General features: G+C 44.5%; 2 protein-coding genes and 2 non-coding genes across 5 annotated transcripts; 3 read left to right on the top strand and 1 right to left on the bottom strand.

Annotated features, from left to right (window-relative positions):
- Positions 1-1,222: 1,222 nt before the first annotated feature.
- On the top strand, positions 1,223-19,112 carry clip3 (CAP-GLY domain containing linker protein 3). 2 transcript variants are annotated; one of them, XM_037085812.1, is made up of 14 exons: positions 1,223-1,350; positions 5,016-5,449; positions 6,821-6,960; positions 9,359-9,452; positions 9,883-10,044; positions 10,151-10,269; positions 10,490-10,789; positions 10,904-11,039; positions 11,134-11,283; positions 11,379-11,510; positions 12,394-12,517; positions 12,673-12,740; positions 13,358-13,430; positions 14,551-19,112. In XM_037085812.1, exons 2-14 carry the CDS (start codon positions 5,035-5,037, stop codon positions 14,603-14,605), a joined length of 1,968 nt encoding a protein of 655 aa, XP_036941707.1. In that variant the 5' UTR covers positions 1,223-1,350; positions 5,016-5,034; the 3' UTR covers positions 14,606-19,112. The 2 variants fall into 2 exon arrangements, with proteins under 2 accessions (XP_036941707.1, XP_036941717.1); XM_037085822.1 differs by having other exon boundaries at positions 10,490-10,726.
- Positions 11,725-11,812, top strand: trnar-ucu. Its single transcript is given in 2 exon segments — positions 11,725-11,761; positions 11,777-11,812. It is a non-coding gene; the product is annotated as a tRNA-Arg (tRNA).
- trnar-ucu lies at positions 13,001-13,092 on the top strand. Its single transcript is given in 2 exon segments — positions 13,001-13,037; positions 13,057-13,092. It is a non-coding gene; the product is annotated as a tRNA-Arg (tRNA).
- An 838-nt stretch (positions 19,113-19,950) lies between the features above and the next one.
- dharma lies at positions 19,951-21,986 on the bottom strand. The gene is made up of 3 exons (XM_037076259.1): positions 21,225-21,986; positions 20,813-21,015; positions 19,951-20,421 (listed from the first exon to the last, which is right to left on the bottom strand). The coding sequence occupies exons 1-3, from the start codon at positions 21,526-21,528 to the stop codon at positions 20,302-20,304; spliced, it is 627 nt and encodes a 208-aa protein (XP_036932154.1). The 5' UTR covers positions 21,529-21,986; the 3' UTR covers positions 19,951-20,301.
- Positions 21,987-23,311: the final 1,325 nt, after the last annotated feature.

Consider the following 23,311-nt stretch of genomic DNA (forward strand, 5'->3'; position numbering starts at 1 on the left):
ATCCACGTCATAGAAACAGACTGACACTCCTCCAAGGTCCACAAACACTCAGACCGTCTCTGGGTCTTCAGACAAGGACAGGACGACAGGAGGATTAGCGTTAGCTTGGCAACGTCCCCAGTTCGACCCCAATGTCCAGCATCTGTTTTCAGGGCTGAGGGACAGAGCGACATCCTTCCTGCTGATGGACTCTCTCATCACTCCGACTTCCCAACCTTCTTGACCTTTTAGCAGAACTTTGTCTTAGAACATGCTGGAAGAAAACCCCTCGTTTCCGAGAACATGAAGATAAAAATCAAACCTCAGTGGTTTGTCGGGGACTCTCCTCTTCACCCTCCGTCCCTCACTTGTCTCCTGTCCTCTGAGAGGATGAGGGAGGGGGGTTCCCTGTTGGGGTCCAGGGTCACATTTATAACATACTGACTCTGGAGTTTCCAAAGATCATCATCAAACACCTTCTCTGCTTGCACCGGTTCCTCACCGGTCTCCTCTTCATCTACCGGACTGAGTTCTCTGATAATGATTTCCATCTGTTCATCGAGCGTCTCCTCCATCTTGGCCACTGCGCTCCTCACTCTGTCTAGATGCAGGAGATGATGTTTGGTCGTTGAAGGGGAGGAGATGGATGGAAGTCCTGCAGGAGCCTGCACTCGTCCTCGGTCTATGAAAGTTCCTGCAGCTCCTGCTTTGGACCGCCACACTCTGCTGCTCCTCCAACAGCTCCATCAGCTTCACCTTTCTGGACTCCAGAGCAGTGAACACCTTGATGGTTTCTGCTTTCGTTCTGCTCACTTCCTGCTGATCCTGCATCACTGAGCTCTCAATCACACCAGCCGTGGTGCACTTCTCGCTCAGCATGTGGCATCTTTAGACAGTAACTTTAGTTCATTTGTTGTTAATTTGTACTGTAATGTACTATTCATTAATGAGAAATGTGCAGATTTATACTTTATTCTTCAGAAGGTTTTGGAAAGTTTTTTGCACAGTAAGAATTTTTGGGGAGTTAAAATAAAAAAGATTGTAAATCATTTTATTTTTTTTCTCTCTTTATCAGATTAATATTGTCACTGCGCAGCTTTTATTCAGGAATCTGTTCATATATTTTGTGTTGTTTGTGCTTTTCATCTTAAATATAATCATTGCGTGACGTCAGCACGCTTCAGCGACGTGAACTGAATAGAGAGAGAGAGAGAGAGAGAGAGAGACAGACAGAGAGAGAGAGAGAGAGAGAGAGAGACAGAGAGAGAGAGAGAGAGAGAGAGACAGAGAGAGAGAGAGAGACAGAGAGAGAGAGAGCGTCAGTGTTGTGATCGGAGGCTCAGCACAGAACAACCAGCGGCTTGTCTTCAGGTAAAAACACCTTCAGCTCTCGTGATTATTATTGTTGTTGATGATGATGAAGGTATTGATGATGATGATGATGATGATGATGATGATGATGATGATGATGATGAAGCTCTGTCGGTGTCTCGTGCTGGTGCTGTTGTGACGCTGAGGACGGACCTGGAGACAAACCGTGTTAATGCGCCTGATTCTCGTGTTTGCTGAGACGAACTGATCATCTTCAGTTATTTTTCTGATTTCTGCGTGAATCCTTCGTGTCTGCGGTCTGTGCGGGCTCGTGTGTGTGCGGGCTCGTGTGTGTGTGCGGGGCTCATTGTGTGTCTGCGGGGCGTTTTTCCTCCATCCTGCTCTTCACTACGCACATTGGCACAAAACAACCCGCAGCTGTCGCAGTTTGGATCTTCGGTGTTCTGGATGATAAATCGTCTCTGTGCGGGTTGAAACTCGAGCTGTGCGGGACGCTGCCCGCCGCATCTCTGCGTGTTTTTGCGGTATTATGTGCGTCAGGGTCGGTTTGTTGTAAAATGGAGGCTGGATGGAGGAGGAGGAGGATGCTGCCATGGCCTCCCTCCTCCTCCTCCTCCTCTCACTACCTGCTGTACACATCACATGGCGATCACACACCGAGAAAACAACACAAATCATCAGAAATGATCAGTTTATTGATCATATTGGAGCTGTGTGCGGGTTGTGCGGGGCTCCGAGTGTTTCCAGTTCTCCCAGTCAGACTCAACCAGAGGATTCACCACAAGGTCAATATGAACCCACAGCATGCAAGAATAATACATCATTATACAATAATTAATGATGTATATTAAAATATGTTTTAAAGTATTTGTACTTTACTTGAGTATTTCTGTTTTCTGCTCCCTCATACTTCCACTACACTACATGTATTTTATTACTTTAGTTACTTTGCAGATTAATATCAGATACTTTAAGACTTTTACTCTTAGTGTTTCTCTTACGTAATGTTTTATCACCCTTTACTTAATCCTTACTCTTACTGGAGTATCACCCTTGTTATTTACAACACTGGCTGACTGTTTGGCAGATCACTGTGTGGATTCCTGAACAGTAATAGAAGAAATTATATTAAAATACTCTGTTATAAGTTAAAAGTCTTTCATTCGAGAGTTTTACTGATGTAAAAATTATGAAAATCACAAAATGTGCTTAAAGTAACAAAGTATGAATACTCATCAGGCCCTCTGTTGGTGTTATACTCAGTCATGTAATGTAACTAAGTACATTTGTGCAAATATTGCACTTAATATAATTTTGAGGTTAATTTCCTGCTACATTACTTCCTGGATATTGGACCTGGAGACGGGTCGGCCTGCAGTACAGAACAGAACCACTCAGGCTGAAGGAAACTTGTCAGAGAAGATCACTGATTTTGATGTGATGTTTTTTTTTTAAATGATCAATATCAGCCTCATAACTCCTGTATTGATCGTGCTTAGAGTTGATTCATGTTGCTGGTTAGATAATTATAATCATAAATATTATTGATATTACAACTAAAGCACAGTTACAAACTGTCTGACAATAAAAACACAAAGAATACAATAAAATCCAAACTTATAATACAACAGTCATGGACACATCTCGTCTGTGTGTGTGTGTGTGTGTATGTGTGTGTGTGTGTGTGTGTGTGTGTGCTGACTCACACCGTCACGTTGCGTAACCTTTGTCATGGCCTCAGCAGAGTCCGGTCTCAGCTGACGGTTGTGTTCACATGCAGGACTCAACCAGCTGAGACACAGATTATATAAACAACACACACACACACACACACACACACACACACACACACACACACACACACACACACACTAATAATTCCTCTATAAAGGTGTCAGCTGGAAGTTTTCGTCAGATGGTTTTTGGGACACGTGTGTCATCGTTGTGACGCGCTGTCGCTCCTCTTCATCTGAGGAAGACGAGCTGAAACATCTCTCACATCAGGACCGATCATCCTGCAGCCTGACAGACAGACAGCAAGCTGCATCTGTCAGGCACATTGTGATGTCGTGTGTCTACAGATCAGAATCCTGATGTCTGATGCAACTGATAGCAACTGTTAGCTTAGCACGTAGCCGCGGCTGCAGACAGTAGCGGCGTCAGATTAAAGGACAACAGAGCTGCTGTTTGTGTGGATTAAACTGAACAACTCAGACTGAAGGGAATCATCTGACCTACTGGTTCATCTGTGTGTGTGTGTGTGTGTGTGTGTGTGCAGACAGATGAAGAGGATGTTACTGGTTTCACTGGCTTCTTGTTGGCGCTGAGTGCTGCTGCTGAGTGTGTTTCTCCTCTGTGTGACTCATATCCGATGGTTTCTGATCGGACGCTCTGACACACTCGGCAGAAGAAATGTCGGCAACGTGCATTTCTGCAAACCACAGAAGTGTTTACGTCTGATACGAGGGCTGCACGATGACTTTGTGATATCGTTTTTGATTTTATCAGCCTTCGGTGTGTTTGTTCTGCTGCTATCAGCTGCTCGACGCAGTTTTAAAAGCTGTGTATCGAAATATGAAATCACGTCAAAGCTGATCACTGATCAGTCAGGACCTTTGTGATTCGAATGTCAGCTGGATTTATTCATCTCGGCTGGATTCGTATCTGACTCCAGAGGATGAAGCGCATCAGGTGTGGAGTTAATCTGCAGACTCTCCACTTCAGGATCTCACTGTACATCTCTTCACTGCATTATAATGCACAATAAACCTGGATCTGTTGCATCAAACATGGCTGCAAAATGTCCAAGTATCCAGATGTTTCACACCTTTTAGATGTCTGAAACGCTGATCTGTCCCCTCCAGCTCCAGGAGAGCAAGATAAAACATGCATTGTAGAAATAAAGGTGCGTTTGTTGCTGCTGTTATATAAATCAGTTTCATTTCCTTCATCAGGGCTGCAGCTCGTCAATATGTTCCCCGTCGATCGATCTGTCAGCGTCTCGTCCTCAGTTCCAAAAACATTCAGTTTACCGTCACAGAGGAGGAAAGAAACCAAGAAAATATTCACATTTAACGAGCTGGAATCAGAGAGTTTAAAGATTAATTTGAAGAGCAGTTGATTAATAGAATAGTCTGTTATTACGTTAATATTTCAGAACTAATCGATTCATCTCTGCAGCTCTTTTCCAGCTTAGAATCCAACATGTTGCTGAATGATCCTATGATCATCCAGAATTTGTCCACTGTGTCACGAGACATCGAGTGAAACTTTCACTTGAGGAAATATTAGTGCTCATAAATTCATCTGTATGTTTTCTGCCTCCCTCCCTTCCTTCCCTCCTTCCTGGATGTCTGGTGATGGAGGAGGAGAGGATGGATGGTGGGATGATGGAGGGAGTGGCTGCTGGATGGATTTCAGCGTCTCGTCCATTTGCTTAAGTGGAGAGCAGATTTAATCCAGTCGGGCCTGTCGACGGCTAATGATGGACAGGGAGTGTTAGCATTAGCCGTCTTTAGCCACTGCCATTATCAGTGCGATGCTGTGGGTCAATTACCTGCCTTTATCAGACACACACACACACACACACACACACACACTCTTCAGAGCTAAACATAGCGCTCGCCTGGTGATGCAGAGCAGGAGCAGAGGGAAGAGGAGGTTCAGCGCAGTGTAACATCTGTGCTTGTGTGTTTCTCCCTCAGGCCCGCAGCATCCTTCATCATGACTAAAGAGGAGAACCTGGAGGTGCAGGAGAAGGAGAGGCACGACCGGGAGGAGCAGGAGGAGGGGAGGGTCCAGAGAGAGGACGAGGAGGCACTGACCGAGGAGGAAGAAGAGGAGGAAGAGGAGAAAGACGAGGAAGAGGAGGACGATGACGAGGAGGAGTACGAGCTGAAAGAGGAGAGGGAGGGGGAGGACAGAGCCGAGGTGGAGGATGAGGCGGAGGACGGGGAGGAGGACGAGCGGGAGGAGGAGCGGGAGGAAGAGGGGGAGGAGCCAGCGGCCGGTCAGGAGCCCGAGGTCGAGCCGGAGCCCGAGCCGCTGTCGGTGTCCGAGTACCAGAGTCCAGTTCACGAGCCGCGGCGCCGAGCCATGGTGCACCCGTCCGCCCAGGCCCCGCTGCCCAAAGACTACAGTACGTCAGTCCACCTTAAATACACACTGTCACTCTCCTCCAGCCAGGCCCTGCTGCTGCAACATGTCAGTCCACCTTAAATACACACTAGCATCTGAGATACACCACCTGTGATACCACCTTAACGCATACTGTCGTAACACATTAAATACACCATGCTACACAACCCTCAACACTACACACTGTCATACCACCTTACATTCACATTGTACTAACTGTCATACCACCTTAAATACATGCTGTTGCACCTCCTTAATAAAAGGAGCTGTCAAGCAGTACAAGCTGTCACACTCCCTCCGCCCGGGCTTCATCACCCACTACCACCTTAAACCATGTCAGAAGCTTTGTGCAGAGACTGTGGTGCATCATACCACCTTAAATAATCATAAGACACCTCTTCACCCAGTGACTACGATATACCACCTTAAACGCATCATTTGCACGTCTGTGTCGACATGTTGTTGTTGCTGTTGGGATCATTAATCATCAGAACTTTACTCAGCTCTATAAATATTTGAGTTTTGTTTCTTTGTCAACATGTGCGCAGTGAGAATCGTTCAGTTTGTTGTCTGTGTGTGTTCAGTCGGTACACAGACTCGCTGTGGCCTCAGTCCGCTCTGATCCAAGATGGATGAAGTGGAACGAGTGAAGAATCTGGAAGAACCAGCGACCTCAGAGGACGCCAGCGCACACAGTCGCTGTGCTGATCGATCAATAGCTGCGAGCAGCTCTGAGGCCGCTGCTGTGTGGACGACAGCTCATTGGTATTCATCAGACGGACCCGGAGGAGCCCGACTCCATTATACACTGTGTGTGTGTGTGTGTGTGTGTGTGTGTGTGTCCTCAGTTCAATGAGCTCGTTTTAACCAATTACTGACTTGTGTTTATTCTTTTCCTGCTGATCCAGCAAATACATATCGGATCAAACCTGAGTTATAAGCTTTGTTTTTGCTTCTTGAGTATTTTGTGTTATTTCCATGAAAACAGTTTTTTATATTTGTGCAGTGAAGACGACGACTCGCTGCAGGCTGCCACACAAAGACGACGACAGCGACAGTTAGAGAGGAGAGCTCGGATCACACACGGACTCTTAAATTAAAGAGGTGGTTCCGGGTGAAGGACTTCTGCTCTGTGGAGCTTAAACTTTGTTGTCAGGCTGATTGTTGTTAGTCAGTGAAATGAAATCTGCCTCCGAGCTCAGACTGCAGCGCTGGCAGGAAGAGAAAGTGCCGAGCTCACGGCCGACTTCTGTTCTGATGAGGGGGACAGAAAACTTTTGGCATCATCGTGTCCTCTCGTCTAGTTTTGCTTCTACTCTTCCTCTGCTCCTCTTCACAGTCTAACTGTTCCTTTTCCTCCATCCGTCTCCAGCCTTCACCTTCTTCGACCCAAATGACCCGGCCTGTTTGGAGATCCTCATGGATCCTCGGACCACCATCCCCGAGCTGTTCGCCATCGTGCGTCAGTGGGTTCCACAGGTGCAGCACAAGATCGACGTGATCGGCAACGAGGTGAGAAACGAAACGAATATCAATGCAAACGTATCTTTTATTGTTTTACACAGTATATATTTATCAGCTGCTGCAGCCTGAAGATTTGCAGCTTTTCTTCATCATCAATCCTGTTTTTGTTTCCTCACTACGAGCTTCTTCAACATCGAACCAAATCAATCAGACTTTATTTGTGTTGCACCGACTGGAGACTTCCTGCCTGGTGGAGTCAATAATCTACATCCATCAGTATTTACCTCTTCTTACATCACCTCATACAACAAAGAGGCTGTAGTGATCAATACAGGCAACAGATGTAAAGACTTGAAATGACTTGTTAGCAACCGCTAACTGTTTTTAACATACAGAAGAGCTTTATGAATAAACTGTGGGACATTTAATGATGGATTTTATGTTGTAGAACAAAATGTGTCAACACTTTATATCAGGCATTTAACTGAAAACATGAGAACAGGATGTGCTAACATGCTAACTGATGTCCTGGTTTAGGACTACAGACTGCTGCCACCTGGTGGTATGGAGAGTTATTTCCTCTCACGCAGGTGAAGAGTTTACAAGCTACTTGACTGTCAGATGTAGTTTTTTAGTTTTTGTTCAGCTTTTCTGCTTCTAGATCTCTGATGTTGGTTTTGTGTGTCCAATTAGAAAAACAGCCCGAGCCCGACCGATACCAGTACAAATATTTAGTGATTTAAAAATCCGATATTCTGATATATTGGCCAAGATATATATATATATTTATATATATATATATATATATATATATATATATATATATATATATATATATATATATATATATATATATATATATATATATACTGTATAAGATTTCCGTAACATTAGTTATTTGTAGTTATTTATTTAAAAATACAAACTTAAGATATGAAACTCAAAGTCCTTTGAACAAAAACACAATGACAACAAGGATGTTGTACAGAGTCCTCTGGTGGACAAACTATACAACACCCACACTCATAACATGCTTCAAGGGTGTTTGGTCCACTTTTATTTTATATTTTTAATATTCATTTGTCGGCCGTTATAAATGCCGATATAAATAGTTTGGATAATGCCTAATATCAGCCAATAATATTGGCCCACCGATAAGTCGGTCGGGCTCTACTCTGAATCTCTTTTTAGCCTTTCAGATGACAAAAGGCAAATTTAAAATCTGGGTTTTCCTGCCAGCTAGTTGTTAAACATAGAGGAAGCTAATCCTGCAGCTAACGAAGCTAACAGCAGCGCCACAGAGGACTGCAGCTCTCTTTTGTCCGGTGGCTTGAAACCTTGAAGCAGTCGCAGCTGCCGAGTCGTCCTGGCAGGAGGCCTGAATCCACACGAGGCTGTCATTGTCACATTGACCCAGATTCACACACACACACACACACACACACACAGATAATGAACAATGAAATCCCTCCGAGCAGTGTTGAGCTGGTATCAGACCCGTCAGAACAAAGCCTGAATGTGAACTTGACATTTCACATTTGATTCTTTTCTAATTATGGAGAGCAGGACCGGGCCGGGCTGGACCAGACCGGACCGGGCTGGACCGGGCCGGACCAGACCGGGCTGGACCAGACCGGACCGGGCTGGACCAGACCGGACCGGGCTGGACCGGGCTGCAGCAGTTTACTGCTTTCATGACAAACTGCCATATGAAAATCAACCGTCATCGTACCATCGACGTCTGTATTAGTGCTATTGAAATAATCTAAGAGATCATATTGTGTTGAATGAATGTAAAGGACCCCAGGACTCATCATCTGTCTGTAATGAACAAACAGGATTTAAGCGTAAAGGTATGAAAACCTTTGACACACTGAGACACACATCACCTCTGATGTGACATGTTGTCTGATGGGAGGTGAGTCTCCACGCTGTCACTGAGACAAAGAGACAAACTGGCTGCTAATGACCCAGTTAAAATGGCTGCATGGAGAGAGAGAGTGGTGCAGAGAGAGAGAGAGAGAGAGAGACAGAGAGAGAGAGAGAGAGAGAGAGAGACAGAGAGAGAGACAGAGAGACAGAGAGAGAGAGACAGAGAGAGAGAGAGAGAGAGAGAGAGAGACAGAGAGAGAGAGAGAGAGAGTCACTGAGGCTCCACCATGAGTCAGCAGGAAGCTGAGTCAGCCGGAGGAATCAACAACAAGGAGCGACGGCGACGTGACTCAGAGCGAAGACGAGCGATGGAGTGAAGCGTCAGACAATCGCTGACATCCATGTCGGAGCTCAGTCTTATAAACTGTGTTATAAAGAGCTGAGATGAAAGTGTAACTTCAGGTTCATGAAGTCTGAAGTTAAAGGATCATTCCAACCCAAAAATGTCATTCCAGGCCTCCTCTCCTCCTCCTGAGTGTTGTTAAACTGCTGTTCTTTGTGTTTCCTGTCTCAGATCCTGAAGCGCGGCTGCCACGTGAACGACCGCGACGGTCTGACCGACATGACGCTGCTGCACTACAGCTGCAAGGCCGGAGCTCATGGAGTCGGTAAGAGGTTTATTTGACTCAGTCCCAATGAAATAATGAGCCCGCTGTGAATGTTTATTCTAATTATTAACAGAAAAATCCAAAGAAAAGATCTGAAACCAACAAGAAACTGATTCTACTAATTACTGTCTCCTCACTCCTCATAGTGTAGTCGAGTCAGGTCCATTTAATTTATAGTCTAAAAACATCAATTTGAATCTGTTCAGTAAAGAACACCTGCTGTCCCTGAACCCTCACATCACAGTAATAAATCCCCCAGATGAGCCTCATCAACAGAACCACAGGAAGAACAACAGAGGAGTCAAGTCAAACACACCACGTCCTGGAGGGGGTCCGGTCAGTGCGCTGGGCGTGTTGCAGGTGCTCGGTTCTGTTTCCTTCTGCTGTAAAGTCAGAACTCCTCTCAGTCCGGTTCTCGTTGTGTGTGCAGGCGACCCGGCGGCGGCGCTGCGCCTCAGCAGTCAGCTGATCTCTCTGGGCGCCGACGTGAGTCTGAGGAGCCGCTGGACCAACATGAACGCTCTGCACTACGCCGCTTACTTCGACGTCCCGGAGCTGATCCGAGTCCTGCTGAAGGCCTCTAAACCCAGAGGTACACACACCATCAGCTCCTCACTCAGTGTTTATCATTATCACTAATTATGGTCATTGGTCATCTTCTTCTTCTCCTTCTTCTTCTTCTGTGGTTGTCTCCTCAGTGTTGAACTCCACATGCAGTGACTTCCACTACGGTACAGCTCTGCACATCGCTGCCTCCAACCTCTGTCTGGGTGCAGTTAAATGCCTGCTGGAGCACGGAGCCAACCCCACCGTCCGGGTAAAATCGCTTCACCTTACTTTACTTTTGGAGGCAGTTTAAGGTGCAGGTGCCTCCTGATACCTGTAGGGGGCAGCACATCAGCAGAGGAACTGCTGAAAAATCATCAACATGCACAACAGATGTCAGCAGGAAATACTGAAGATATCTCCTGCAACATTTTACACACATTTCTGCAGACACAGCTCCTTAAACACACCTGTGTGACGTCTCCCTGCAGAACGATAAAGGTCTGGTCCCAGCAGACGTGGTTCCCGACCCCATGGACATGAGCCTGGACAAGGCCGAGGCGGCCATGGTGGCCAAGGAGCTGAGGCAGCTGCTGCTGGAGGCCGTCCCTCTGAGCTGTAACCTTCCCCGAGCCACGCTGCCAAACTATGACAACATCCCAGGAAACCTGATGCTGTCCTCTCTGGGGCTGAAGCTGGGAGAGCGCGTACTGCTGGATGACATGAAGGTCAGAGAACAAACAGCGAACTCACCTGTGGTCAGGGAGGATCAGGGAGGATCAGGGAGGATTGTAAGAGCAAACCACATGCAGCAAACAACCTCAAAATGCAGTTAAAGAATTACTTGTTTTGAGTTTACTGTCCTGTGTCTGAGCCACTCGTAACCTCGGTGCTTTGTCCCTCAGACCGGCACTCTGAGGTTTTGTGGGACTACAGAGTTCGCCAGCGGTCAGTGGGTCGGCGTGGAGCTCGACGAGCCGGAGGGAAAGAACGACGGCAGCGTGGGCGGCGTCCGCTACTTCATCTGCCCTCCTAAACTTGGTAACGGCCAGTCTGAGACGTCTTCTGAACACAGACCAGACGATCGCTTCTCTTTGAGGTTTCACTTGTATTTGTCTTTTTTTCTGTCCTGCAGGGATTTTTGCCCCCGTGTCAAAGATTTCCAAAGCTGTGGATCAGACGCCTTCATCCGTCACCTCCACCCCCAGAACCCCCCGCATAGACCTGGCCTCCCGCCTCGCCGGGAAGACCAAGAAGGAGAAGGAGAAGAAGGAGAAAGTGAAATGTAAGAACAAACAATGCAGTTTGTTTTTAGTCAGTCCATGTAGGAAGTATCGTAGAGACGTTGTTGTGAGAGTGTTGTTGTCTGTGCGTCCTCAGCCCAGAAGAAGAAGACGTCAGTAGCCAGTCTGGATCCAGACGGGCTGAACGTGGAAGTTGGAGATCACGTTCTGGTGGCTGGACAGAAAAACGGCATCGTTCGCTTCTACGGCAAGACCGACTTCGCTCCAGGTCCGCCTGCTTCTCCGCACCGAGTACTGCTCACTGCCAGCTCAGTAAACCCAGAACCAAAGAGCTGGTCAGCTGCACTGACACCGAAATCTAATTTAAAGTTCAACACTGTTTCAAAATACAACCACAAGTCGATCAAAACAGCTTCTAAAGTTCTGCATTATTTCATCATTAAAACTTCTTGTGGCTGTAGAAATGATACAACAGGACATGAGGCTCTGTGGCGCAATGGACAGCGCATTGGACTTCTAGTTGCAGGAGAAGTGATTCAAAGGTTGTGGGTTCGAGTCCCACCAGAGTCGAGCTTTATCAATAATCTCAATAGTCAGTTTATCTTGAAGTCTGTGCTCATCCAACAAACAGTTCAGGACTCGGCCACACGAGAAGGTAGTTCTCTGAATGATGGCATCTTCCAGTAACTGTTTCTTCTGCATGGAGCTGAAAATCGTCCCCCAACTTTCATCCAGTTTTAGTAACGTTTGTCACAAATGTAAAGATCAATGGTGCCACAGATAATTAAACCATACCTCAGTTGTAAGGAACATTAGGTTGTGTGATGGTTAGTGACACTGTATTTGAAATTACAACCATGATAAATCTAATGCTGATGTTTCTACCATCAGACAGATGTTCTCAAAATCAGCCTTGATTGAGCTTAAACTTCTGTTGGCCGTAGAAATATCAAACTGTAGAGGAACCAAGTGGCCCAGTAAACATAGAATTACAGGTCAGCATGTTAGCATGTTAGCATGTTAGCATCTAAGTATACAAAAGATTGTTCTCTCTGGATTTGATTTGTCGTACGGGAGTGTTGGTGGGGTCTAAGCTTCTTCTTCCCTCCTGAGAAGGTGACAGTTGACCCGAGCTGTTTGTGTCCCTGCAGGGTTCTGGTTTGGTATCGAGCTGGATCAGCCGACAGGAAAACACGACGGCTCGGTGTTCGGAGTCCGCTACTTCAGCTGTCTGCCCAAATATGGAGTGTTTGCTCCGCCCTCACGTGTCCAGAGGTGAGACGCCACAACACCTGGGAGTGTTTCATTTACTGATCGTTGGTTTCGTCTCTCTGAACCAGAATAACATCGGTCCAGTTTTCTTTTCCCTCAGTTTTCTTTGGCACCAACTTATCACCACCAATAAACTGTTTTCATGGTTGTTTTGTCAGAATCGGAGGTCCTAAAGACGGATCACAGAACGACAAATCCATGGTGAAGAAAGTTCATCAAGTCACCAGTAAGTTTCTTTCACTGTCCTACCAAAAAAAACCGATTGATTGATTATTTAACGTCATTCTTTTCTTAATGTCACCTCCTGTGTGGAAAACATACTGGAGCTGTTTCCTCACACTTAAGCAGAACTCTCTACAGAGTCAAGATCTTCTTGTTTTTTAACATGAAATATATTTAGATAAGAGGCTGCAAGTTGCATTACTGCTCAGTAGCTGTAAGAGTCCGAGGTCAACCAAGACCTTCATGACGCAGGACGAAACATGAGGCTCTGTGGCGCAACGGATAGCGCGTTGGACTTCTAGTTCAAGGCAGGAGAAGTGATTCAAAGGTTGTGGGTTCGAGTCCCACCAGAGTCGAGCTTTATAAATCATCTCTGTTGCCTGTTTATCTTAAAGCCTCAGAGTTTCTTCTACGGTCATCCAACAGAACACAACACTACTGTGCTCCGCCTCTACAGAAAGTAGTTCCTCTGAATGACTTCATGCTCCAGAACGTGTCTTTTCTTCACCAAGCTTAAACAGCCATAAATCATAAATCAATCCTTGAATTAACAGTTAAGATTGTTAACCGCTGACGTCCTCTTCATTTACTGACTGCTGTCCATCTGTTTGTGTGCTGCAGTGTCGCAGCCCAAGCGTAACTTCAACACGATGCGTTCTCCTAAAGACCTGACCTCCGAGAGCTCCATATCCAGGTGAGACTGTCGCTCCGTTATTACCTGTCGGGATCTCATGATGTTAGAGTCGGCCACCAACAATCAAGTCCGGCTCAGTTTTCTTTGTAGTGATTATAACTTGAAGGTCACAATTTTCCAAATACAATTTTTGATTTAAACTAAGTCTTCTAGGTCTTTTATGTCTTTATCCTGGTGGCTGAGACAAGTTCAGATAGTATACATGATGTATACATGTTGTGTATATATGATGTGATTCAACAACAAACAACCTTCAGTTTGTTACACACTGTTAGAAAGGAAAGTGAAGCTTCAGGCTAACGCTAAGCTAGCTGTTTGTACACATGTGTTTACAAGTTGTTACTAAGACCCCTGTACCCTCCTCCTCCTCCTCCTCCTCCTCCTCCTCCTCTTCTTCCTCCTCCTCCTCCTCCTCCTCCTCCTCCTCCTCCTCCTCTTCTTCCTCCTCCTCTTCTTACTCCTCCTCCTCCTCCTCTTCTTCCTCCTCCTCTTCTTCCTCCTCCTCCTCCTCCTCCTCCTCCTCTTCTTCCTCCTCCTGCTCCTCCTCCTCTTCTTCCTCCTCCTCCTCCTCCTCCTCTTCTTCCTCCTCCTCTTCTTCCTCCTCCTCCTCCTCTTCCTCGTCCTCCTCCTCTTCGTCCTCCTCCTCCTCGTCCTCTTCCTCCTGCTACGCTTCCTCCTCCTGCTCCTCCTCCTCTTCTTCCTCTTCTTCCTCCTCCTCCTCCTCCTCCTCTTCTTCCTCCTCCTCCTCCTCCTCCTCTTCTTCCTCCTCCTCCTCCTCCTCCTCGTCATCCTCCTCCTCCTCTTCATCATCCTCATCCTCCTCCTCCTCCTCCTCATCATCCTCCTCATCATCTTCCTCCTCCTCCTCCTCCTCGTCCTCCTCCTCCTCCTCCTGCTTCTCCTCCTCCTCTTCCTCCTCCTCCTCCTCCTCCTCCTCCTCCTCCTCCTCCTCCTCCTCCTCTTCCTCCTCCTCCTCCTCCTCTTCTTCCTCTTCCTCCTCCTCCTCCTCCTCCTCTTCTTCCTCCTCCTCCTCCTCCTCCTGCTCCTCCTCCTCCTCTTCCTCCTCCTCCTCCTCCTCCTCCTCTTCGTCCTCCTCCTCCTCCTCCTCCTCCTCCTCCAGATTGCTGTTCTGCTGTTGGTTTCCGTGGATGCTGCGTGCTGAGATGCAGTCCTAACCGCGCCCTCCTCCTTCTTCCTCCTTCACTCCTCCGCCAGATCGATCTCTCTCCGCGTCTTCTTTCTCTTCATCTTTTTACGTTTGGTTTCCTCTCTTCAGACTTTCACAGTCGTGGGTCACACTTCTTGTAGTGGAACCTCCTCCTCCCTCTTCTCTCGCTCACTCTCAGCCCAGATCACTCTGATTTAGCCGTTCTATAGCAAAATCTATAGTGCCTTGTATCTGATCAAAACGTCCTGCGTTCCTTTAATCAAACTGAGAATCCAGCTCTGCTAAAGCAATTCCCCTAAAATATTCTCATTATACGTCTTTTCATTTAGTTTCAGCAGGTTCTCATCTCATTGTCCCAGCTCGGTGTTTGTCCATGTTGTGTCTTTCTTTGGGGCAAAAATATAAAAAAACAAAACAAAAAAAACAATCACATAAAGTTAGTTTGTGCTGCTACATGTTTTTTTTTTTGCTGCTACTCGATTTGGGTCTTAAATTTTGAGTGTTGGCACCAGGTATCTTAAATCAGGAACGAATTCTGATGTTCTGACTCATGTTTGCATCAGATCCAGAAACGAACTCTGTCAGTCTGTGAACACAAACAATAATGAGGTTTTGCCAAATGACTTGATTGTACGACGTCCTTGGACTAAATCTGTACAGGAACTTTGATTTGTGCGTGTTTGGGATTGTCCCTCCACTCAGAGAGCCCTGGTTACTCATGTAACTGTGAGCCCAGATGTCAGTGCTTTAGTTCGATGGTAGAAACTTTAACTTTAGATCGCGTGTGAAGAACTTTTATCACCTGCATGCTTTAATCTCAGAGATCAAACTGAAAACAGGGTTAACCAACGACGTTGTGTTTTATCATAGTGTTACAGTCAGGTATTTTTTATCTTAACCGTCAGAAAACAAAATGGTCACAACAAAGGGAACGCATCTCTGTAGTTCATATTAGACGGCGACTTTTTAATAGAGTAACTTGAATTTAAGTTGTTGCCCTTTGACAACATTTCTGAACACACAGAAAACAGGTAGTTTAGTCTTTAATAGATGAAGTACTGTAGTTAATATAGCAACTGATCGCCTTAGAATAACTGTTATAATCAATCAGTGCGTTGCCAAATACAAACATTGGTCCATCCAGTTAGAGTTAAAATATCATATGTTATAGAAATCTTATGAAGAGCTGCAATCCTAATCTGACGTTAACCAAAAGTGCTAACAGACCCAAAACTATGATTTTAAATTTTAAATATAAAGTGTTTTCAGCCCCGCTACATGTGATATTAGTGTGATTGTGTTGCTAAAAATACGCTTTATTTAGAGCTTTTAAACAACATTTAATCATTTTGGAGTTTTGTTAATGATAATCAGTTGTACAGCCCTTCATGAAAAAACATTCACCTCCTCCATCTGGGAAGTTTTTCATTTCCTAGCATAGAAATCTGAACCCTGATAATCTCCCAGATGATATTTGTAAAGTTTCCCTCCTGACTTCTCTTCCTCTCTTCTCTCGTCCTTCTTTCTCCATCTTAAAAAAAAAAAGACTTTTTGTGAATGTGAGCATCTGCGAAAAAGACAAAAGAGAATCACAGTTAATCTAAACTTACAGTAACGTGTGTGCTTAATGTTGAAATCTCTCTCTCTCGAAATATGTGCATAACTGAAAAACAGCAATATGTAAAACAGTGTACTGATCTGTGTGGAAATGGTTCCCGTGTTAATGTTTCTTTACACTCTGTGTGCACACGAACGCAGAGAGACGAACACGCTTCACGCTCTGACGGCCGAGGCTGCCGCAGACGAGACGCCAGACAACCAGAAATCAATCAGTGGACGTACGTTAGCGCCTCAGTGAGCGGTAGATTCAACGGGTCGAGAGCTGGTGGGATGTTTGCTTCATCTGGACCAACACCGAACATTAATGGGATCCATTCTGGATCAGACCCGTCCTGTAACAAACCAACCAACAAACAAACATAAGTAACCTCTGGAAAACCTCTGCGTTGACCTTATTGTTTGGTTAAAATCCCCAAATCTGCTCTTGAATTTTGAATCTACCTTCCGTCCAGTTGCTTTTGGTTCTGACTGGTTCTGTCTGACGTCACTCTGACAGTAAACAAACTCCGCCTGGTTGTGGGTTTGTCTCTGCAGCCTCGGCCACAGGAAACACTCCTGCACACTGCTGTTGATAATTGTTCTTTTTGTGCCCGTGGAATCAGCTTCAACATTACTCTGATGATGACTGCAGCACCTTCACTCTTCGGGTTTTACTCAGTCGGCTGCTGAGTTCAGTCGGTCTGCGATCGGACCGACGCTTTTCATTCTCGCTCAAACTCAAAGCTGCTACATGAGACAGCAGAAAGGTGAAATGATGTAGGCAGTTCTTTGTTACGCGCTGTGGGTTGAGCTTTGTGTGAATGGAGCTCTCGTCAGTTCAGCACTTTGAAGATGAACTGAGCTGGTTTCACTTAACGTTGAAGTGTTTTTTTGCGCAGGTCAGCTGGTTTAATCGCCGTGTTCAGATGAATTTAACTGCAAAAACAGAAATGGAAAATAACTGAGAAAAAGGCACAGACAGTTTGTGAATCCTAACTAAGATTTGGTAGCTGACAAAAATGACCAGATTTTCAATGTTACCTTAAATACAATCTGTCCTGGAGCACCACAACAGCCTTCACTCCCAAAATGATTCCAGCTTCATTCAGGGACCAGATTTAAAGTTAAAACTGCTGAATTAAGTCCACATTATTTATTTGAAATCCAGATTTTCCACATCTGTCTAACTGCAGTCAGACATAAACTCGACTCCGAGCCACTTTCCTGATATATAACACAGACTCCAGGTTACTGAAGCTGTTCTGACGACGATCTCTTGAGAAAGATGATTCGATATGCAGATGACTCACTCCTCTACCTTCCTACTGTACATTGACGCTGTGAGCTTTCCCCTGCCATCCCATCCAAACCCGAACAAAAAGAGTCCGATGAACTGAAGTTATTCCACACGTCGTAGTTCACGTCTGTTTATAATTTCACACACAGATACACTGGTGTTCCATGCTAACGCTCCACAGAGTCGGGCCCGGCCGACTCCTCCATCCTGTAGGTGAATATAGACGTGAGTGGAGCGCAGTGACGCTGAGGTTTGTCTTTGTACAGTAAACGTACCGTACAGTTAAATGTCCCAGTGAAGCCTCTGTCGGTTTGAACTCTTACTGCTGTGTAAATGTGGAGCTTTCTCTGCTTTGGCCACTAAGTGTCACTAGTGAGTCACCGGTTAATCATCTCACAACAGACGAAGCTTTTCCTCACCACATATTCTCTATTTGTTTCGCTCCGTTTAAAGGACTTCTGTCTGTTTTGGCTCTTTAGATACAAACTACTGAATGTTTGCATGATTTCTGGAGGATCAAAGTCGAATCCTCCCTTCAGTCTTCAGCTGTGGGTCCAGTTCAGTGTTGAGGAAAAAGTTTTTTTTCATCTGTGTAAAATTTAGTCTTGTTTATATTGTATGTTCGGCACATCGTCATACTGAAACGACTGAATAGGTCAGTTACCGTCACTCCCCAAACAACATATATCACCATACTGAATGAAGTTGCTGAATCATAGAAGTTATGATTCTATTTTACTTAATTAGATAAATTGTTCTGTACAAAATATACAAGTCCGGGCTTCATGTCCCAGCCAGTCTGTGGTTAATGTTACGCACAGATTATGATTTTGGTTAAATGTTTACCTCCAGTCACAGCTGACTTTTTCTACATTAAATCAAACAGACCACAAACTCTGATGTGTCAAACTTAAAGACGAAGGCTCGATACTGAAACGTGAGAAACAACATTAGCAGAAACAGAGTTTTCTTGAAGACACCTTCGGCCAGATGTTGGCTGAATTTTGGATCATCTCTCTAAATTTCTGTGAGCTGATTTTCTGTAGGAAGGAAATCAGTGAAAACCTGATGGAGGATTCTGGATGATGATCACCAGAAACATGAAACATCTGTGGTTTGAAAACATTCAGAACCTTTAAACTCTCTATAATCGATCGGTGTTCGTGTCTGAGAATATAAACTCATTCTCATAGAAACTAACTCAGCACTGGTTGTTTTAACATTAAGAATATACAGTATATAGCCTATATTTTGATAACTTCACTAAGTGTACTTTTTGTTCTCCGGTTTTTGTAGTGTGTGTGAGTGTGTGTGTGTGTGTGTGTGTGTGTGTGTTACTTTGTGCTCGGTTTCAGTCCACGTGTGAGTAACTCCTGTTTTCAAAAAGTGTGAAGCTGACGGACGTTAACGAGGAAACGGGAGAGAAGGAGCATCGGACGTCCTCACCCTGACAGACACTCACTGCATGCTCTCTCTCTCTGTGACTTTCTCTCTCAGTATTTTCTGATTTCAGTTTTTTCAATATGTGTAACTTCTTCTCATCAGCATGGAAGTGCTTCTAATAATAACAGTGACGACTCTATGAATATAATAAAGATGTTGTTTGTTTGTTTTCATATCTCTCCTGTCCGTTTCTTTTAAAAACATTCTGGAGGTTTGAAACTGAAGCTGAAGTTTTTATCCATCATCACTTCCAAAGGTTTTACTTCACACAGATCAATCAGCAAAAAACGGACTGAAACTTTATTTGTAAATCAAGAAGACACAATTTCTGATCTTGTGTGTCGATGGAACAGTTTTAGTGCTGCAGGAAGTTTTTAGATCCAAAGTAAAAACCGGATTAATAAAATCTAAACACACTCCAGTTAAAGTAGAAGTCTGGTAATAAACCTGCACATCTGTCCCCCGAGTCACGTGAAATCCTAGTTTAATACAGATTACGTGTCTGTATTCAGGGTTCAACTGTGAAGACACACCTGTGCACTAATCGAGCTGTTCAATCAGCCACACCTGTCAGGTGGATGGATTCTCTTGGTGCCACTAACACAGATTTGAACCTGAGAAATGATTCAGTCATTTGCTTAAAAAAGTCCCAAACCTTTTTTAACAACTTGAGCAAAAAGAAAATGTTGTGTTTATGTTTTTGTTGAGTATAAAATCTGTAGTTGTGTTAAAATGCACAACTTGTACAACTTCTGGTTTCAAACAGAAGATGTATAACGATGACACCTAGTGGTCGATGTTCAGATGACACCTGTCTCTCTTGAAACAGAAGCAAGTGTGAGTGAAGTGAAATCAGGAAGCTTTACGGAGATGATCTGGCACCAGATGGATGACAGCTGACAGCTGACATGTTGAGTTCTCCCACTGGTTCAATACAAAGTGCATCATAAGTCATGTGAGGAGCGACTGTTGAAACAGTGAATAAAGAGACGAAATAAAAACCAGCACAGACCTGAATTCACATCACAACTGCATTTATTTCATAAAGAAACCACTCGAAGTTACAAACTCGTGTCTGTGTTTCAGACCTACACACAGCAGCCTATATTTAAAACACTGATTCAATAAATTACATAAAAATTCAAAATAATTTAAAACTAGAAAACAATAATTCACTGAGTAGATAATAAACTGCAGGACAGCCGGAAGTCTCGGACTTTCCCAGCAGCCTCTGAACGCATCGTCACAGTTATAAAATGTAATGTTGGCTCAGCAGCAGTCACGTCAGAGCAGCTTCCACCCTGCCGAGGTGCCCTCGAGCAGGTCAGTTTGTCTCTACACAGCAGCAGGACCGTCAGCCGCGTTCAGAGGAAGGTGGTGAGGAGCGTCTTCTCTGCTCCAGCGCCGCGGGGAGGGGACGGGGATTTGACCTGAGACCCGCTGCGCTGCCGCTTCCTCCGGGCTCTGCGGTTCTTAAACCACACCTGGAAACAGAGAGAAGAGAGTTCAGACTTCATGATCCATGAGCAGAAACATTTAAACTGTTAACTGTTTATCCAAATGTTCAGGTTACACAACTCAGGCGATAACGGTTCTGTTTTCTGTCCCATGCGTAAAAACATCTGGAGAGGTTTTACGCATGGAGAGTTGTATATATTTTAACAAGGATTATGTTACATAACGTTAAATATTTATTTCCCTTTCAAAAAAAAGGCAGAACTGATTTGCCAGGAAAACAAAATAAACCTCCATGGTCAGTCTGCGCGTCATGCGTAAAATGCCACCTGGAGAGGTTTTACGCAGCTCCATGAGCGGCGGCAGATTTGTGTTTCTCCAGCCTAACAAACATTTGAGAGAATCATCGGGAAAACTCACCCTGACGGTCTCCTCGCTCAGCCCGGTGCTCCTCGCCACGTCGGCCCGCGCCTCCACCGTCGGGTAGTCGGTGAGCTCGAACAGCGCCTCCAGCCGCTTCGTCTGGCCGTCGGTGAAGACCGTCCTCATCCGGGACCTCTGACGCTGCTGTGGCTGCGCGCCGGCCTGGTGGTAACCATGGTAACCTACCAACTGTTGAGCATCTATGACAAAAATAGAGAAAAAAAACAAAAAACAATGAGTTAGTCGATTGATCCTGAACTCTAGTTTTATATTTGATTTTTAACTTTTTTGGCATTTTTTGATGTTTGATTTGATTCTCAACTAAACAAAAAGTTTAAACTTTTCTTATTTTGAGTCTAAATTGAAATGAAAGTTTTACTCGAGTTAATCTTTGAAGCTGTGGATTTACCTGCAGGCTCCTGGCTGCTGAAGTGAACGTAAACTCCGGAGTTGGAGTAAACTCTGCTGAAGTCTGCGTGATGGAAACCGGCTCCACACGGGTAAAACGCCTCTCCGAAGCCCGTTCCTCGGTACTGCAGGCAGCCTGGTACCGACATCGTGGGAGGCCTGAAGCTCCCGGAGTCTGGACTGAGCCCGGCGGGGAACCCCTGCAGATACAGGTCCGGGGAGGCCTCCATGACCGGCGGCTTGTGTCCGAGCTGCGGGGAGAGGATGCGCTCGATGCTGAAGTCCGACACTCTGCTTCCCTCCATGACTGATGATCAGTGAGCTGCTGTGAGGCCTCTGAGCTCCGGAACCCTCCAGGGTCCAGTTTTAAACACAGTCCGTGTGGAGCATCGAACCATCAGCCACCTGACGGCCCATTAATGTGTTAATGAAGTGCGCGTTTGATGGCTGGAGTTCAGTCGGACATGAGAAGAGACTCGGACTTTGATTTGACCTCTGAACTCTTTGAGGCTTTGAACTGAACGATGACGTGATGAACTGAATCACTTCTTCTCTTCACTTAATGTCCAACTTTGACTTTTCTTCAAACAAATTCATCATCAGGCTGATGTGCACGAGACACAGTGAAGATGTGTGTTTAATATTATTCTGCTAAAAGTGAAAGACACCAAAACTATAATTATCAGTTAAATGATTTTATTTACTTATTTAACGAGTTGAATAAACTACAGAACATTCTTCTGACTTTTATTTGGTTAAATTTTCTGTTTATTTCTAGTTGAGTTGATAAAATGTTTAATTCTTCATTTTTAAATCAACTTTTTAAAGTTTTAACGATTTAATATTTTATTTAAAGATCTTCTTCCTGTTTTTTTTTTTGTGGTTTTTTTTTGTATTTCGTTAATTATGCGATTTAAAAACTGTAAATCAAATGTTTGTGTCGTCTTCTCTTCTACAAACTATTGTCAGAATATTGTTCATGATTATAAAATCATATATGTTTAAATTTAAATAATCTCGGCTACAGACGGAACAAAACAAAAATGTTGTAATTCTTATTGGAAAAAAATCTATTTATCGTCTGTCTCCGTCCACACAGGAAGTCGTCTGCACTGAGAGTCGGACGCCTGCAGATGTCACTGCTGATGTTTGCTGGCGTGAACAGAAACATGCAGCTCGACACGTAGACCTCCACCTGTCAGACGGACAAAGACACTCACAGTGCAGTAAAATGTCCCTGCTGCATCAGTGTGCATGTGTCATTTTACTGCCGACCGCATTTTAACTTCCGTGAAGGTTTGTAGTTACATTCCAGTAAAGTTACCTGTGATTAACAAACATCCTGCAGCTATGACTGAACTAAAGTACAATATTTACCTCTAGTAGAATCTAAAGTAGCAGAAAGTAAAAATACTCAAGTAGAAAACAAATATGTCAATTATATTTAATTACAGTATTCAAGTAAATGTACAATACATCACTGTTGTATTATAAATAAGAATGTGTGTGTGTGTGTGTGTGTGTGTGTGTGTGTGTGTGTAATGTTAGCTCAGTCTGACTTCTGAGAGAAGATCAATCAGTGATCAATAGCAGATCAATCAGTGACCTCTCTTTAAACCCTCTGTGATCTGATCGATCGTTAGCGGTCATCAAACATCTTCAGACGACGATCAGAGAGCAGAAACAACAACAGCGACTCAACACTCAACCTGTCTGAATATTTAAATATTAAGAAAGGATCAAAATGAGCTCAGCTGGACAATAAACAGAGAAGACAAATCATCCATTTAATGGTGTGCTTTAATGCTAATATGCTAAATGCTTTAGTCAGAATACTTAATATAGATCTTTACAGCTCCAAATGTCGTAATCATTATCCTAAACACCACAACATCAACAGACTCCATTAACAAATGTAGTGATTTTTAGAGATGTTGAGTTAAAACAAACTTTATAAAGTTGTGAATTTCTGTTTCTGACATATTCTAAATCATTGTCTCCTTCCTGTAAATTCAGCATTAAATGTGATACATGAAAGCAACTATTAACTACATTTCACCAGACTCCCTTCACAAATCACTTAATTTA

The sequence above is a fragment of the Acanthopagrus latus genome, chromosome 2 (assembly GCF_904848185.1).
Source record: "Acanthopagrus latus isolate v.2019 chromosome 2, fAcaLat1.1, whole genome shotgun sequence".
In the NCBI taxonomy this organism is placed as follows: Eukaryota; Metazoa; Chordata; class Actinopteri; order Spariformes; family Sparidae; genus Acanthopagrus; species Acanthopagrus latus.